This window comes from Chlamydotis macqueenii, chromosome 1 (assembly GCF_036417535.1).
Source record: "Chlamydotis macqueenii isolate bChlMac1 chromosome 1, bChlMac1.mat, whole genome shotgun sequence".
Lineage (NCBI taxonomy): Eukaryota > Metazoa > Chordata > Aves > Otidiformes > Otididae > Chlamydotis > Chlamydotis macqueenii.
Window position 1 is genome coordinate 153,723,769 of NC_141556.1, and position 14,896 is coordinate 153,738,664.

Sequence of the window (14,896 nt, forward strand, 5' to 3'; positions counted from 1 at the left end):
TATGCTTTGATTTTCTATTCTATGCTTTGATTTTCTTCTGCTGCATTACTGAATGAATGAACAACCGAACAATAACGTTTAAATCTCTTTCAAGCCTGTTGTGTAGAGTTGCTAATGCTTTCTGAAATACGTAATTCACAAGAGTTTTGGTGTTCAGAGACTAGTGTTGAAGGTGGGCAAACAGTTCCACAATTTTGAATAAATGCTTGATATTTAAATGGATTTTTAAGCATTCAGTAAGCTAAAGTTTAATTTGTTTTCCATGGATGTAATTTAATTTTTTTTTTAAGTCACATGCTGTAAAGTCACACAAAGGTGAATCTGCCAGTAATGGCACTTAGCATAACGTAGCATTTTCATTCTGTTTTTTCTCCAAGGCATCTGAAGACCTTTTGCTCTTTCTTCCAATCCAGTGTATTGTCCTCCTACTCACTGACCTAGTTGAAGTATCTCTTCCACAAGCATAGAAATAGACAACAGTTAAGTATTTTTCTCAGATTGTCTTTCAGTGCTGATACTATCACTTTTCAAAATCATAATGGTAGATGTTTACTAGATTATTTTAAAATGATGAATAACTGTACAATGGTCAGGTTTTAATTCACACTCACAGAGGTAGAATGGGAAAATATATTTTAAGAGCAAATTTTTTCCTCCATGTATGTCTATATTCTGATCAAAACATCTGTTTTAGATAAAACCCAAAACCTTAATAGAAGAATTAACATTAAGAGTTACAGTAAATTCAGCAAAACATAGCCACTTACCTGTTCAAAAGTATTCTTTTGAAATTCTTTAAATCCAAAAATATCCAGTACTCCAATTTCAAATATCTGGTCACTGGGAAAAAAAAAGATATTACAGATAAAAAGAATTCTAGCAAGTGAATAATATATCTGTTGTTTCTGACAAAAGTATTTCTGTTTTAGGACAAAAGCAGGCTGTATTTCAAAAACACAGTATGAAATAAACAAGCAGACCATAGATACAACAGAATCAAAATTCTACCCACCAACCTATTGTATTGAACATAAATAAAAAAAGCAGGGTTCAAGATTGTTTTAGCAGCCACTTTAAAAACTAAATTTGAAAGAGAAGGAAAAAAAATCTCGGCTTCTTTAAAGTCCACTTTCTAAAGGTGTTGACTTCTGTTCTCTCAGATGAAGGACAGACATTTAGGGGAAGTTTCAAAACTGCTTGGTTGCACACAGTTAGCTCTTCCAGTTTATATTTCTTCAACAGCCAGAACTGCTCCTACTAAACATACTTCAAGGGAAACCTGTTAAGCCAAAGTCCTCTCTGTGCCAGCATCAAACAGAAGCTGCAAGCTCAGGCTGCACAAAAGGTTACATCTCAGGGGAAAGAACAGTCAGGATTTGGACACGAAAAGACAGATGTTTCTTCTCTGCACATATGAAAGAATACGTGTTGACAGTGTGTCTCATTTGTCATGTGCCACTGCCTGCATTCAAGGAAAGGTTTTTATTTCAAACCAGTGGAAGGATTAGGGCAGGGCAGTCACCTAGGATTTGGACAAGAGAAATGGAAAAGGGATAGAGGTGTTATTATTCTGTACTTACTTGGGACTAAGTCATTGTAAACCTCATCTGGAGAAGAAACTAAGTTCACTACAGGGAGCAAAATTAACGTTTTGGAATATCCTGTTGCCTGCTTTGGAAGGATTTGAGAACTCTGTATGAAAGGGCTAGGCTCACTAAGGCTGGGCTTTTTCACTGCATCGTTAGACAGAGAACATAAAAAGAGAGTTACAGTAAAAAAAAGTTGCAGTTTGGCTATGTGAATGCAGTGCGACTTTCTCCAGAGGGAAATGATCTGCCAGCAGGATGAAAGACTTTGCACTATAGCAAAAGGCTTTCTGGAACAGGAAAAATCAGCAAAGGAAAAACTATTCAGCATCCTGAGAAAGGAGATGGACACTTTCTAAAGCAGATGAGTTTGCCTTTCTCTTTGCCAACATAATTTGTAAATCTATGGGGTCATAGGCATATAAATAATAATACCGGCTGCTGTTTCTGAAATCTACTTTTCCTTCTGCATTTTTCCTCCATGTTCCATGTTTCCTCTATGCCTAAATCTATATATGTATATCAGGATATAGATGTAAAGGAGAAAAAGGTGATCCACTGTTGAAGTACTTTAGTCTAGTTCGATCTCAGTCATTTTATTAGGGGAGGATCCAGTTCTGAAAGTAAATCCCCACGTAACAAACAGAAAGAGTAAAATCATTTAAAAAATTAAGTACTACAAAACAAGCTAGGAAAAACAATCCTCAGGGACAAGCAGAGCTTTCCTCAGAAATCATACCCAAGAAGACTGTCTTCATTTCTGAGGCATGCTAGCTCCATGCACTACTGACCGTCACAAGACTGCCTATGTGCGTAAATGTCAGACGGAGGGAGTTGCATAATAAATCCAGCCTAGAACGACTTTGTTGGGTAGGAGAGGTTATCGTGAGGTCAATTTGCCTCCAAGGGAATTTCTACAAGAAGCATAAAGATATATCACCACCTCCATACCCAGCAATGAGTGCAATTTAAATTGTGTTTTAAAATGTAAGCCTTACTCTCCAGTGTTCCTGATTAGAGATAATGTATGTTCCTTGTCATAATGTGTTTTGAACAAAACTAGTTCATTTTTATAAAGACGAATTAGACATTTTGAAAACAAACTACCTCAAACTAATACTGAAAAGCCAGAATTATTATGTTATTTAAATAATTTTTGGGAAAATAAGTAGTTTGGAATTTCAGAATACTTAATGAGTTTTCATTCTTATTTTATTATTTTGTCATTTATATATAGCCTTGCTTATAGGAAGGCAAAACACAAACTGCCATGGAATATTGCACAACAGCTGAAATATTGCAATGTATTTCACAATTATTAAGAGCTACTTAACACAGACGGAACAGCTTATCCCTTCTCTGTCTGATTTAATGAATAGATGTGAGGCTGGATTGCTTATATCCCAGTTGAGGGCCATGACTGTTATTTTGTCAAATTAGTCTCTCTTACTTTTTCCCAAGGAATATATAAACATTTCCATAAGGAAAAGACCTAAACAAACTGACTTAATGAATTATTACAAATCAGGCAAAATAGGAACCTGGCTCTAGTTTCTAAAACTCCAGGTAAAAGCCTTAGCAGCCAGCCTATTGCCTATCAAAAATAACATTCCTTATCAAAACTCTGATATTTCCAAGAAATATCTTGATTTGCTGGAGATGTGTTTGTTGACAGGAAAACATGTAATCCCCTTTTTTTTTAATGAACTTCACCCAATAATCTTGGCCTTGTATTATGAGAAGATGCAGGCACTACATTAAAAGAGCTGGAGGTTTTACATAATTAATATCTTGCCTACAGGGCAACTATAATCGAACAAGGTTCTATATTCTCTGCAATAGCGACATTTTATTACTATACTGTGGCAACTATTCGCAAAATCTAACCAATCATGATAGTAATTTTCTGTATTAAATTACTGCCCAGATTTTGAAAAATAAACGACAACAGATAGCACAATACCAAAATTAAAAGCATTGTTGAAAATGTGGCTACAAATTATTTTGCTTTGTTTTTTTTTCTTCTTGTCTTCCTCTGATTTATACCACTTTTCTTCTCAGAGGGAGGGTCCATATATGTTTTTCTTGGCTCTCTGTCAATCATATTAACTTCAGCAAAATTACTTTCCTTAAATTAATCATAGCAGAGATTCCCAAGGAAAAATAAACCATGAATGATCCCATATTTACAAATGAAAGGGCATGTCACCAGGGTCTAAAAGAACAAACAGTAGAAAAGAATCATAGAATAGAATCATAGAATCATAGAATGGTTAGGGTTGGAAGGGACCTTCAAAGGTCATCCCTGACTAGATCAGGTTGCTCAGAGCCCTATCCAATGCGGCCTTGAAAGTTTCCAGGGATGGGCCATCTATCATCTCTCTGGGCAACCTGTTCCAGTGTTCCACCACACTCAGTGTAAAAATTTTTTTCCTAATATCTAGTCTGAATCTACCTCCTTAGTTTAAAACCATTATCCCTTGTCCTATCACAACAGGCCCTGCTAAAAAGTTTCTCCCTGTATTTCCTATAAGCCCCCTTTTAGCTACTGGAAGGCAACTATAAGGTCTCCCCGGAGCCTTCTCTTCTCCAGGCTGAACAGCCCCAACTCTCTCAGCCTGTCCTCATAGCAGAGGTGCTTCAGCCCTCTGATCATCTTCGTGGCCCTTCTCTGGACTCGCTCCAACTGGTCCATGTCCTTCTTATGTCGGGGGCTCCAGAACTGGACGCAGTACTCCAGGTGGGGTCTCAAGGTAGGGGAGTAGAGGGGCAGAATCACCTCCCTCAACCTGCTGGCCATGCTTCTTTTGATGCAGCCCAGGATGCAGTTGGCTGCCTGGGCTGCAAGCGTGCATTGTTAGCTCACATTAAGCTTCTCATCCACCAGCACTCCCAAGTCCTTCTCCTCAAGGCTGCTTGCAATCCATTTTCTACCCAGCCTGTATTTGTGCTTGGGATTGCCCTGACCCATGTGCAGGACCTTGCACGTGGCATTGCTGAACTTCATGAGGTTTGCACGGACCCACCTCTCCACCCTGTCCAGGTCCCTCTGGATGGCATCCCTTCCCTGCAGCGTGTCAACGGCAGCACACAGCTTGGTGCTGTCAGCAAACTTGCTGAAGGTGCCCTCTATTCCACTGTCCGTGTCACCAACAAAGATGTTAAACAGGGCCAATTGCAATACTAACCCCTGAGGAACACCTCTTGTCACTGGTCTCTGCTTGGACATTGAGCTGTTGACCACCACTCTCTCAGTGTGGCCATCTAGCCAATTCCTTATCCACTGTGTGGTCCATCTGTCAAAGACATGCCTCTCCAATTTAGAGAGAAGGATGTCGTGCGGGACGGTGTCAAATGCTTTGCACAAGTCCAGCTAGATGATGTTAGTTGGTCATTCCTTGTCCACCAATGCTGTAACCCCATCACAGATGGCCACCAAATTGGTCAGGCACGATTCACCCCTAGTGAAGTCGTGTTGGCCGTCACCAATCACCTCTTTATTTTCCATGTGCGTTAGTATGGATTCCAGGAGAATCTGCTCCATGACCTTGCCAGGCACAGAGGTGAGATTAACTGGCCTGCAGTTCCCCGAGTCTTCCTTTTTTCCCTTTTAAAAATGGAGGTTATGTTACCTCTTTTCTAGTCGTTGGGAACCTCACCAGTCTATCTCACCATGACTTCTCAAATATGATGGACACTGGCTTGGCAACTTCTTCTGCCAGCTCCCTCAGGAACCACGGATACATCTCATCAAGTCCCACGGCCTTGTGCACCTTCATCTTCCTTAGATGTTCCTGAACCTGCTCTTCTGCTAAAGTGGGCAGTTCTTCATTCTCCCAGTCCCTGCTTTTGCCTTCTGCGAGTGGGTGATGTGGCTAGAGCCCTCGCCAGCAAAGACTTAGGCAAAAAAGTCATTGAGTACATCAGCCTTCTCCATGTCCTGGGTAAACAGGTCTCCTCTTTCCTTCTGGAGATGCCCCACACACTCCCTGGTCTTCCTTTTATCCCTGACATATCTAAAGAAGCTTTTCTTGTTGTCCTTGATGTCCCTGGCCAGATTTAATTCTGTTAGAGTACCTTAAAAAAGAGCACTCTTTGCTCTGAAAAATCCCCTTATTTTACTTTATTCTTTTATGATTACTAAACATCACTGACACTTTTCCTTATTATGTTTCAAATATTTGATATTTACTATGTATAAATAAAATACCTATAGTTTTAGAGGGGACTGAGACTTTGATTTCAAGTTTGACAATATTTCCTAGCATAGAAATTAGAAAAATAGCAATTTGCCAATATTTGAAGAACGTTTTTATATCTTAGACCAGCACATAGCTGTGAATAGTTAAAAGCAAGCATGGATGTTAACTATAATTCATTTTATTTTTGTGATTCACAAAACAGCATTTCAACTGGTAATATTTTACAATGTCTTCAGTTTTGCCTTTTTCCTCAGAAATACATCTCTGTAAAGAGGTCTTTGTAGACTAGAAATACCTTTTGATCTTGTACACTTAACAACTGCCTTATAAAGAAACTACATAAAAATTCTTGGCAACTCCTAAAAACAACACACATACACCAGACATCCTGTCTGATGATCTACTGTCTTGGCAGACATCTTGCCATTCATCAAGAGATGCTCTTGACCCATTTGCTGTTCCAGGCAAGGTGAATAGAATTCTGTTTACGATACTTCTGACCCAAATCTTCAGACAAACCTACAGGTTTGTCTGAAGTAATTTGATAACTTTTTTTTCATCCCAGATGGATTTCAGCTCTGAAATCCATAGGGTTCATTCCCACTGGCATTTTTTGTAATGTGTCTACATAAAGCAGTGAGGTGAATCTGTTGAGGTAGGATGGTCTAACATGCCTTTTTATCTGCCCCAGATACAGCATTACTTGCTCTTATTCCAACTTCTGCCAGTAACCAGGAAGGAAGCCAGTTGGCTTATATCTGATCTGATAAACTAGAAGTGATACTGATTAATGAGGAAATATTTCTAAGATTAGATTAAGTATATAACCTAGTCTTCAAATGAGGACCCTGAGAACCTTACTTAAGACTCCCGAAATTCTCCCAGGTGGACAGATTACATCCATTGTCATAAATACAGTTCTTGAAGGGAATAGGCTGGATACTCCCAGTGGGATATTTTCTTAATCTCAAACAATTACTAAAACAAACTAGTTTCTGAGACTTTTGAAGGAGATTTTTCTAAGACTTTTTTTCTGATTCTGAGATTTTTTTCTGAGATTTAGTATCATTGCCACATTTCTCAGTCATCTTGCTCTACAACTGTCATTTTTTCTTTTAATATTATCTTACCCAGATGTGGGTGGTACAGGCAGAGACAGTGGCTGGACACAGCAGAAAGAAAAACTTGTTCTGTATCTGACAAACATTTCTCTGAGTGACTTGACAGGTATGGCAGGAAGGCAGAAAACTGAAGATCTATAGCCCTCTTATCTGTAGCACATACTCTTCTCCAGCTCTTTAAGGCAAAATTTCGTCTGTGCCTTAAAAAATGGCACTGTCTTGTTTAATGAAGCACTAGAAATTATCTAGACTGAAGCAGATCTCAAAAGATGATATTATGCACCATACTGTACTGGATGTTTTGTATTGTTAGTGTATTTTAAAGATTCCGCCACCTCCACATATAGAGACAATTCTCATTATGCTGTCGGTTCATGTTCTGAACAGGAACTCTCTTTCTCTCCTTTCTGCACTGCTAATACCTTTCTACTGGTTTCAGTAATAGATAAATAAACATTTTTGCTTATGCTCTGATTTTTTTTTCTTAAATTATGAGGATTTCTATTTCAGCATATCTGGTTCTATAAATCAGATAATGTGTATTAAGAAGTTTGTAAATTAGATTCGTGAGGTCTTTCCTTTGCCCAAATAAGTGTTTCCACTGCTACTCTCTGGCAACATTTGAATTTTTCTGAGAATAACATTACACAGTTAGAATACACAGGCTTCCAGAAAATACATATTTAGAAATATTCTATATGCTCTATTAAAAACAAATCTCCTATGGCTGACCTGGTCCTACAGACAGAGGGTCTAAATGAACAGTACCTTTGTTTGCTTGTCTGTAAAACAGCAGGCGTACTGGCATTAGCCCCATCTTCAGGCCACGTAAGAGAAAAACTCTTTGCTAACTAGCTAATAAAATATCAGGCCTTCTACTTAGTAGCAGGCAGGGAAGACAACATCAAGATTATCTCAAGCATATAGACCTAATTAGCTTGTTTTTATCAGCAAATAAAAACAATGTTTCACAAGAGCTCACAGACACTCTTAAATCCTCATAACTGTAAAGTCCTGCTGCAGAATGAGTCAGGAGTTCTTAAAACACCATCTTATGGCATTTTATTACTAATATTTGGATCACTAGATCCATTTTTGCCAACGTGCAATCAGGTACCTTGAAATGGTACATTTAGGCAATCACGAATGCTCTAGTCTCTTTTATCTTCAAAACTGAAAATCGGCATACTTATTTGAACAGAAGTAATACAGTAGTGAACTTTGAAGAGTTAAGAGTTTTGGAAAGAAGTTCATCTAGACAATTTTTACAATAATAAAATCAGTACAATAGGAAATCACTATATAAATGAGTTCATATAAATATTAATCCTTTAAAAAAATAATTGTAACACCTGTGAGAAATTTTAAGAGCTTTACTCTAATCCTATTCCAGAGGCCAGTTACAAAAAAAAAACCCAACAGTTTCTCTCCATGAATTCCTTTGAAACAATATCAAGATGAATAAAGTAATAAACCTCAAAAGTACCTTGCAACCAGTCCAAATTAGTTACGGTCATAATTTATTTCTAACTAGACAAAATCATAAGTAACTTTTCATGAAGGAGAAAAACATTTCTGAAGGTGTATTATCTCACTTAACATTGTCATTAAAACTCTTCCTTTATATTTATTGGATAGTATTATAAAGTAATGAATTTACTGCATTCTGGCAACACTTTCATCCTCTCCACTTAGGAACTCTAGAGCTTGGTCTTTGCAGCTTTTCATAGAATCTTCTCTGCTTCCCTTAGATCTAATGGCAATCATCAATTTTACCTTTGCCTGAAATCAGTCACAAGCTATTTCACGGTAAATATAAATCAATACTAATGACCAAAATGCAGTAGCTTCACCATGAAAGTTAAACCAAGGTAACTAGTTTCCTAAAAAATGCCAAGATCAAATGTTTCTCTTAGAGTTACTAGGTCAATAAATCTAATTTTATTGCTTCAGAAGTTCTTACTGAAGTGGGTGGAAGTACAGTTAAGCTACCTTAGAACAAAACAAGAGAACTGAGTTAGAAACCTTATCCCAGGATTCTGATGAAAGCTTCATCCCATCTGATAAGTAGTAACTGTATAAGTTTTTGACTGGGGAATGAAGCGTTGCCTGAAATGTATCAGCCTTATTTAGCTACATTAGTAAACGTCTTTGGTGGATCTTTAAGCAGAGGTTTATTAAAACTGCACCAAACTGGAGATATGCTGCTAATTGATAGAATTGCTCAGATGTATGTAAAGTAAATCTGAATCACAAATCACAGCTTCATGCAATAACTTGCATTAATCCAACTTGCATCCTAAACTGTGCTATACCTTGATTTACTACTACAGGTTATACAATATGATTAGGCTGGATCAAAAAAAAAACTGGAAGTGGGGGAGGTATTTTCTCATCTTAAGCTGGCTAACTGAAGTGAGGTTGAAATATCAATGATCAACTTCATTTTCACTTAAAATAAGCTATTTAGCTTCAAATTTGAAAAGGGACCTGAGGCTGCACTTGGCCTGCTAAAATTTAATGTCTTGTCACCACTGGCAATATAGCCTGAGCTGGTTAGCTTCCTTCAGCCAGCCTAAATGAAGAACTTCCCTTTTTCAAGCATAGGTATAATATAAAACTATTGCAAATTCCTCATTCCTGACAACATCAAACAGCTGTCCTGTTTTAGCTAGGACTTAAAACACCACATAGTCTTCAAGTTACCACACAGGTCAAAACAGTTTCACTGAGAAGTATTTCCACAAGATAGAAGTGACCTCAGGCACATATGATTGCACTAAAAGGAGACAACAAGATAAACAATATACCAACAGCTTTGAATTTCATTATTTGAAGATCCTGTGACAGCTAGAAATTACAGGTTTACATTACTGAACAACAGAGATACACAACACCCTATTCTGAAAGATTGTGAAATATCAATTTTCAAAATTGAACCTTGGTTAAGTCACATGCATATGATAATCTAATTAGGTTTACTGTTTTAGTTGACTACTTTGATTCTACTGAGACTTCTTTTTTATTCGTTTTTGTTTGCTTGTTTGTTTCTTGACTGCTCCACTGACAGACATTAATTAGCATTCATTTTTTCTAAGAAGCGGCACTGGACAGCAAGAGCATTGAATCTAGCAGAAGGCAACCTAGAGACATCCAGAACATTCTTAGAACATTTAATTAAGTGAAGTTTAAACATTTATTTGAAGACCTTTGAACAAAATTCTGGTTTTAATATCCTGTGCTAAGGTCATAGTTTTGGGGAGAAAGAAGGAGAATATACTGCAATAAAAAATCATCAAGCAACTTTTCACTCATTGAAAGACTTAGCTCATTCTGTATTCTCAGCTCTTAAAAGGCTACTAGTTCTAACCACCAATCTAGATTACCACATAAAGTACCATGTCTCCCTATCACATAAATATGATACCAAGGAAATTATTTGAAGGAATAGCCAGTGATTTGAAGATTCAAGCATCATTGTCATGCTACCATAAAACGCTTTAGACAATGGAATTATGTTTCCTTTGAGGATCCGGATTTGAACAGATAATGGCACACCTAATAGTTCGTAACGACAAGCCTACCTGCCAGTCTCATCTTCATTTTGAAGGTAGCAGTTGATTGTGTTGACTAAAAAGCTAAATAAACGACCATATAGAGATTTTGCCAAGAGATCCCGGTAAAACTCTGCAATCTCTACAGTATGCCTCCGTACAATCATGTCTCCTAAGAGAGAAAGGAGAAAATGGAGATGAAAACATGTGGTAAATCTTGCCTTAACTAATTTTACAGTAAGTCCTTCCACCCTTTTTACTTCTCCTTTGCCAAACGTACACATGCTGTTAGTTTTTTTCCGAAGCCTTCAGTGAAAGAAGACTGTCAGCACTCTCAAGATTTTCAGTTTGGAAACACGTACCTTTGTACTTTTTTTCCATAGAAAAGGGTATGTGTACCACACAGGACCAGCATTTTACTGAGAATAACTTTTTAAAAGTTTTTTTTTCAGGACACTCCTGTTAACTCTAGTTCTTAGTATTAATATCTAATCTGTTATCTTGACACACTTTTGTAAGTCTAATCAAGTTAGGAGTCCATCAGCGTCAGACTGCGAAACTGCTTTGCTCCATGTTACAAAGACATTCATAATTCAGTGGGCTTACTGCATGGCAGATAATCATCTCTCCTCAGACAGAAAATTTACAAGATTATACAAGAAATAAGAAACAAAAATGATCTGCTTTTAAATTCTGAAATCAGAAGGATCAAAATGCCACCATGTCTGATCTATGAGAATGTAAGCTTGGAAAAGATTACCTTTAAAATACTGAACATCAGTTGTTAAGGCTGAAGCAAGCTCATCTGGTGAAACCTGCAGCATCCCTGCCACTGAAATGAAAAGAGAATTTAAAGGAAGCCTGATTTGTGCTCTACTGCATATATTATTTTTTAAATGGATTTTCTTATGTAGATGCTATTTTTGAATTGTGAAAGAACCCACACATTAAAGAAAAGAGTGCTGTCACAGGAGTAATCAAAATTAATGAACATACAAAATCAGATTACTATAATCAGCACTTTGTGAAGTTTGAATGTATCTGTGTATTACACTGCAGCTTCCTTTCCCCTTTAAAGATTACTCAGAACTTTCCCCAGGGCTTGGCAGACTTTTTCACGTATTAGAACTAAGATATGCTACTTATTGACATTCTGTATCCATAAGCCACTTTGAGGAGATTTGTTAGTGACCAAGAGGGCAAACTTCACAGTATGAAAACAAGAGACCCTTTTAAGACATATTTTGAATGTAAGGAATTCAATTCTATGCAAATTGTTCAGCTGTTGAAAAGCAGCACAAGAGCATTTTAAAAGAAGCCTGGACATAGTACACTGTACAATTTCTTTTGGCAAATGATAGCATTAAATATGACACGGAATTAGATAATTTGCAATACTAGCATTTTACTTCAGCCCATAAAGCTCTGTAGTTTATAAAACATACAAGTCAATTGGATGCTGTCTTCCCACGGTAACTTATGAATTATCAGAAGTATTTTTTTTTGTCTCCCTGGAACTTTGTTTCCATCTATTGGTGGATCAGCGCATCTGCCCTGCTGTGGGACCAAGCAGGCGATGCTCCAAGGTCACATCCTACTGACCTTGTTCCAGCAGCTGCAGGTCTGACACGAATGCTGTCTCAGCGTCTGTCAGAGCCGTAAAGCGAATGTCTCCAAGATGCAGAATTGCTGAGAGAATTACAAACAGGTTCTCCACCTCCTGCACATATTTTATGCAGAATTAAAGATAAAGAAGAGATCTGTTGGGCACACCAGTGAAAGGCAATGCTTTACAAAAATACACATTCTATTAGTTTGTATCATTGGCATTTCCTAGGCTAAAAAGTATTAATGTGTGAACTATTAACAGGAAAATCAGATTTAGAAACCAAACTGGAATCTATCTAGGACGTAAACCAAAAAGATTATCTTTTTTTTTTTCTTCTTTTGGTTTAATGTAAATCACATTAACCACTGAGTTAAGAAAGTTTTTCAGAATGTGATAAAAAAAACCCACTGAAATATCTTTAATGGATGCATTATTTAGGCAAGAAATAAATGTATCTTCTCCACAGAGAATTTCATCAAGACAAATCCTGTACCTGGGAATAGTACAGTTTGTTTTTTCCTCAGCCAACTGTATCCACAAAGTGTCTAGCTCTAAGTTATAACAGGGTTCCTGGTAGTAAAAGCTGCAGTTAAGGTCTAAAAGAAACAAAAGCAACCTTCTTTACCCACACACTTCCCCTCCATGATTGCATGCTATGTTCTGGTGCTTCTAAGGCTGTGAAGCATTTACCTTTAGGGCTAGATTTTTCCCGGTCTCATTTTTACCACAGCAAGAAGAGAATAAATGTTCTTGTTTGTTTGTTTTTAAAATGTTTTTAAATTAAAGCAAAAAAAAATAATCCATAAAATACAAACCAAAAATGCTAAGACATGGAAAACATTGTGTGTTGCTGGACATTTTTTTAAGGCCCATTACATAACAATGGAGCTCCTTTAAAATTATAAACCAGGAAACCTGATATCCACTACAGCACTACATGGCATTATACACAGCAAAAGTAATTGAAAATTCTTGAAATATTTTTGAAAAATAATATTTAGAACCTGATTCTCCTGAAACAGTAGAAGTGACACTGAGAAGTGTCACTTCCTGGAATTTGCAGAATAAGATTAAAAAATACACTACAAATGAAATACTTAGCCAATACAGCCCCTTTATTCTCAGGTGACTGCAATGAATTCAGAACACACTGAAACCAAGCTTGGATGACTTTTAATCAGTTTTCAAAACCAACAGGTCAAAAAAAAAAAAGCTTTTCTTGTTCTTATTGTTCCTTGCTCTAATAAATATACCTGTTACCAGAGGAATTAAAAAAAGCTTACATTCTTTCTGGGACACAGACTACAGCACCTCTGATGCTGTTTAAGCAAGTTTAATTCTCTAAACTACATTTTAAGACAAGAACTTCTATCTCCTGCTGTATGAGATAGACGTAAATAGGGCAACAGTATAATTTTCTATTACACAGTACCAAAGCTGAAGATTAAAAAAACCCAACATATACAGGCAAACTCTGAATAAGACAGCTCTTACAACAGAATAACTGTCATGCTAATATGGCATTCAAGCTAGGGTGCTATACCCTCTTCTTGGGAACATCTCTTAGGCAAGATGGACTGTCACTCTAGCAGAGCATACTTCTTGCTTGTTAGGCTATTCAGAACCGGTTTGCAGATGACTGTACTGAACTGCAGCAGGCTGGGACAGCTGTTCATTCTGATGATTTTGGCAGGGCCTTAGGTTTAGTTCATGGTCCAGATTCTCAAACACTTTCTCATTGTGCTTCAAGATGCATGTTCCCTCAACTTCAAAACAATTTGTTAATAACAGTAACATATTTTGCAAGATACCATTAAAGACTGCTAGGGAATATTTATGTTATTCTTCAAAAAGATAATCTACTCTACCATTAAATGTGGCTAGATGGTCAAAGAATAATACATATAGACCTTTCAATTTGCCTCAGAAGTAATGGGTAAAAATTTTAGATGTATTTTATCTACATATTCCCCTCTAACCTCCAGCACAGGAGATCAGTCTGCAGTACTCTGGAGCTCTGCAGATTTCCAGCCTCCTAAATTATTATTCTAATGTTGCCTCGGTATAAAGGAGCCTTGAAGATCGTTTACGCTTTTCTGAGAGGCAACTTAACTCCCTTCCAAGAACTCTGAGCCAAGCAAAGTTAAGTGCTGTATCCAAAAGAATACTGTGTTTTCCTACATGAAGTGTTCTCAGAACATTTCTCCAGGCTTCTAAAATGTGATTCATTATGTATTAAATAATTTATTTACGAGCTGAACCCCTTCTTCAACAGAACAAAAAGGTTAATAGAGTACAGAGATCCACCCATTCGTGAACATTGGGCTAAATGCAGAACTCCGTGGAACTTTTGCTACTGAAGTCTACAGGTGCAGAGCTCGAGTCACTAAGAATAAGGAATAATTCCGTCAAATACAGCCATATGTTTCCATTTTTGTACATGGCCACGCAAATATTAATGAAAAAAAAAAAACCACCTCACTTGTTATATTAAAAGATAGCATAGGTTACTAAAGAACATTTATTACCTTAACCAGGGAATGCCAAACAACTATGATGCACCATCACCATGGAAGTCTACCTCACACCTAAATAACAGCTTCAGGAGACTTGCTTTTTGGTTTTTTTCTGATAGCCCTTGATCTCTTTTTATCATGACTGTTGCCCATCTGTAATCTCATACGATAATCTAGCATACTGTCATGTTAACTTTTTTTCCTGCTTTTTTTTTATGATGCTAAATATCATTTAGGGGTAAAGAAGTTTTTACCTCCTTCAAGAACTACTGTTGCTTATGCATTTGTTTTGCAGAAGTGTCCCAGCT

The 14,896-nt window shown here is 37.1% G+C and overlaps 1 protein-coding gene across 1 annotated transcript in view; it reads right to left on the reverse strand.

Annotated features, from left to right (window-relative positions):
* The window catches only part of MYO16 (myosin XVI), a 385,808-nt gene that overhangs the window by 108,849 nt on the left and 262,063 nt on the right, over positions 1–14,896 (reverse strand). Inside the window, exons 18-21 of the mRNA XM_086741186.1 lie at positions 12,066–12,183; positions 11,224–11,295; positions 10,494–10,635; positions 768–840 (exon numbers count right to left, since the gene is read on the reverse strand). Of these exons, the coding sequence (XP_086597312.1) occupies positions 768–840; positions 10,494–10,635; positions 11,224–11,295; positions 12,066–12,183 (405 nt within the window). The remainder of the gene's footprint in view (positions 1–767; positions 841–10,493; positions 10,636–11,223; positions 11,296–12,065; positions 12,184–14,896) is intronic.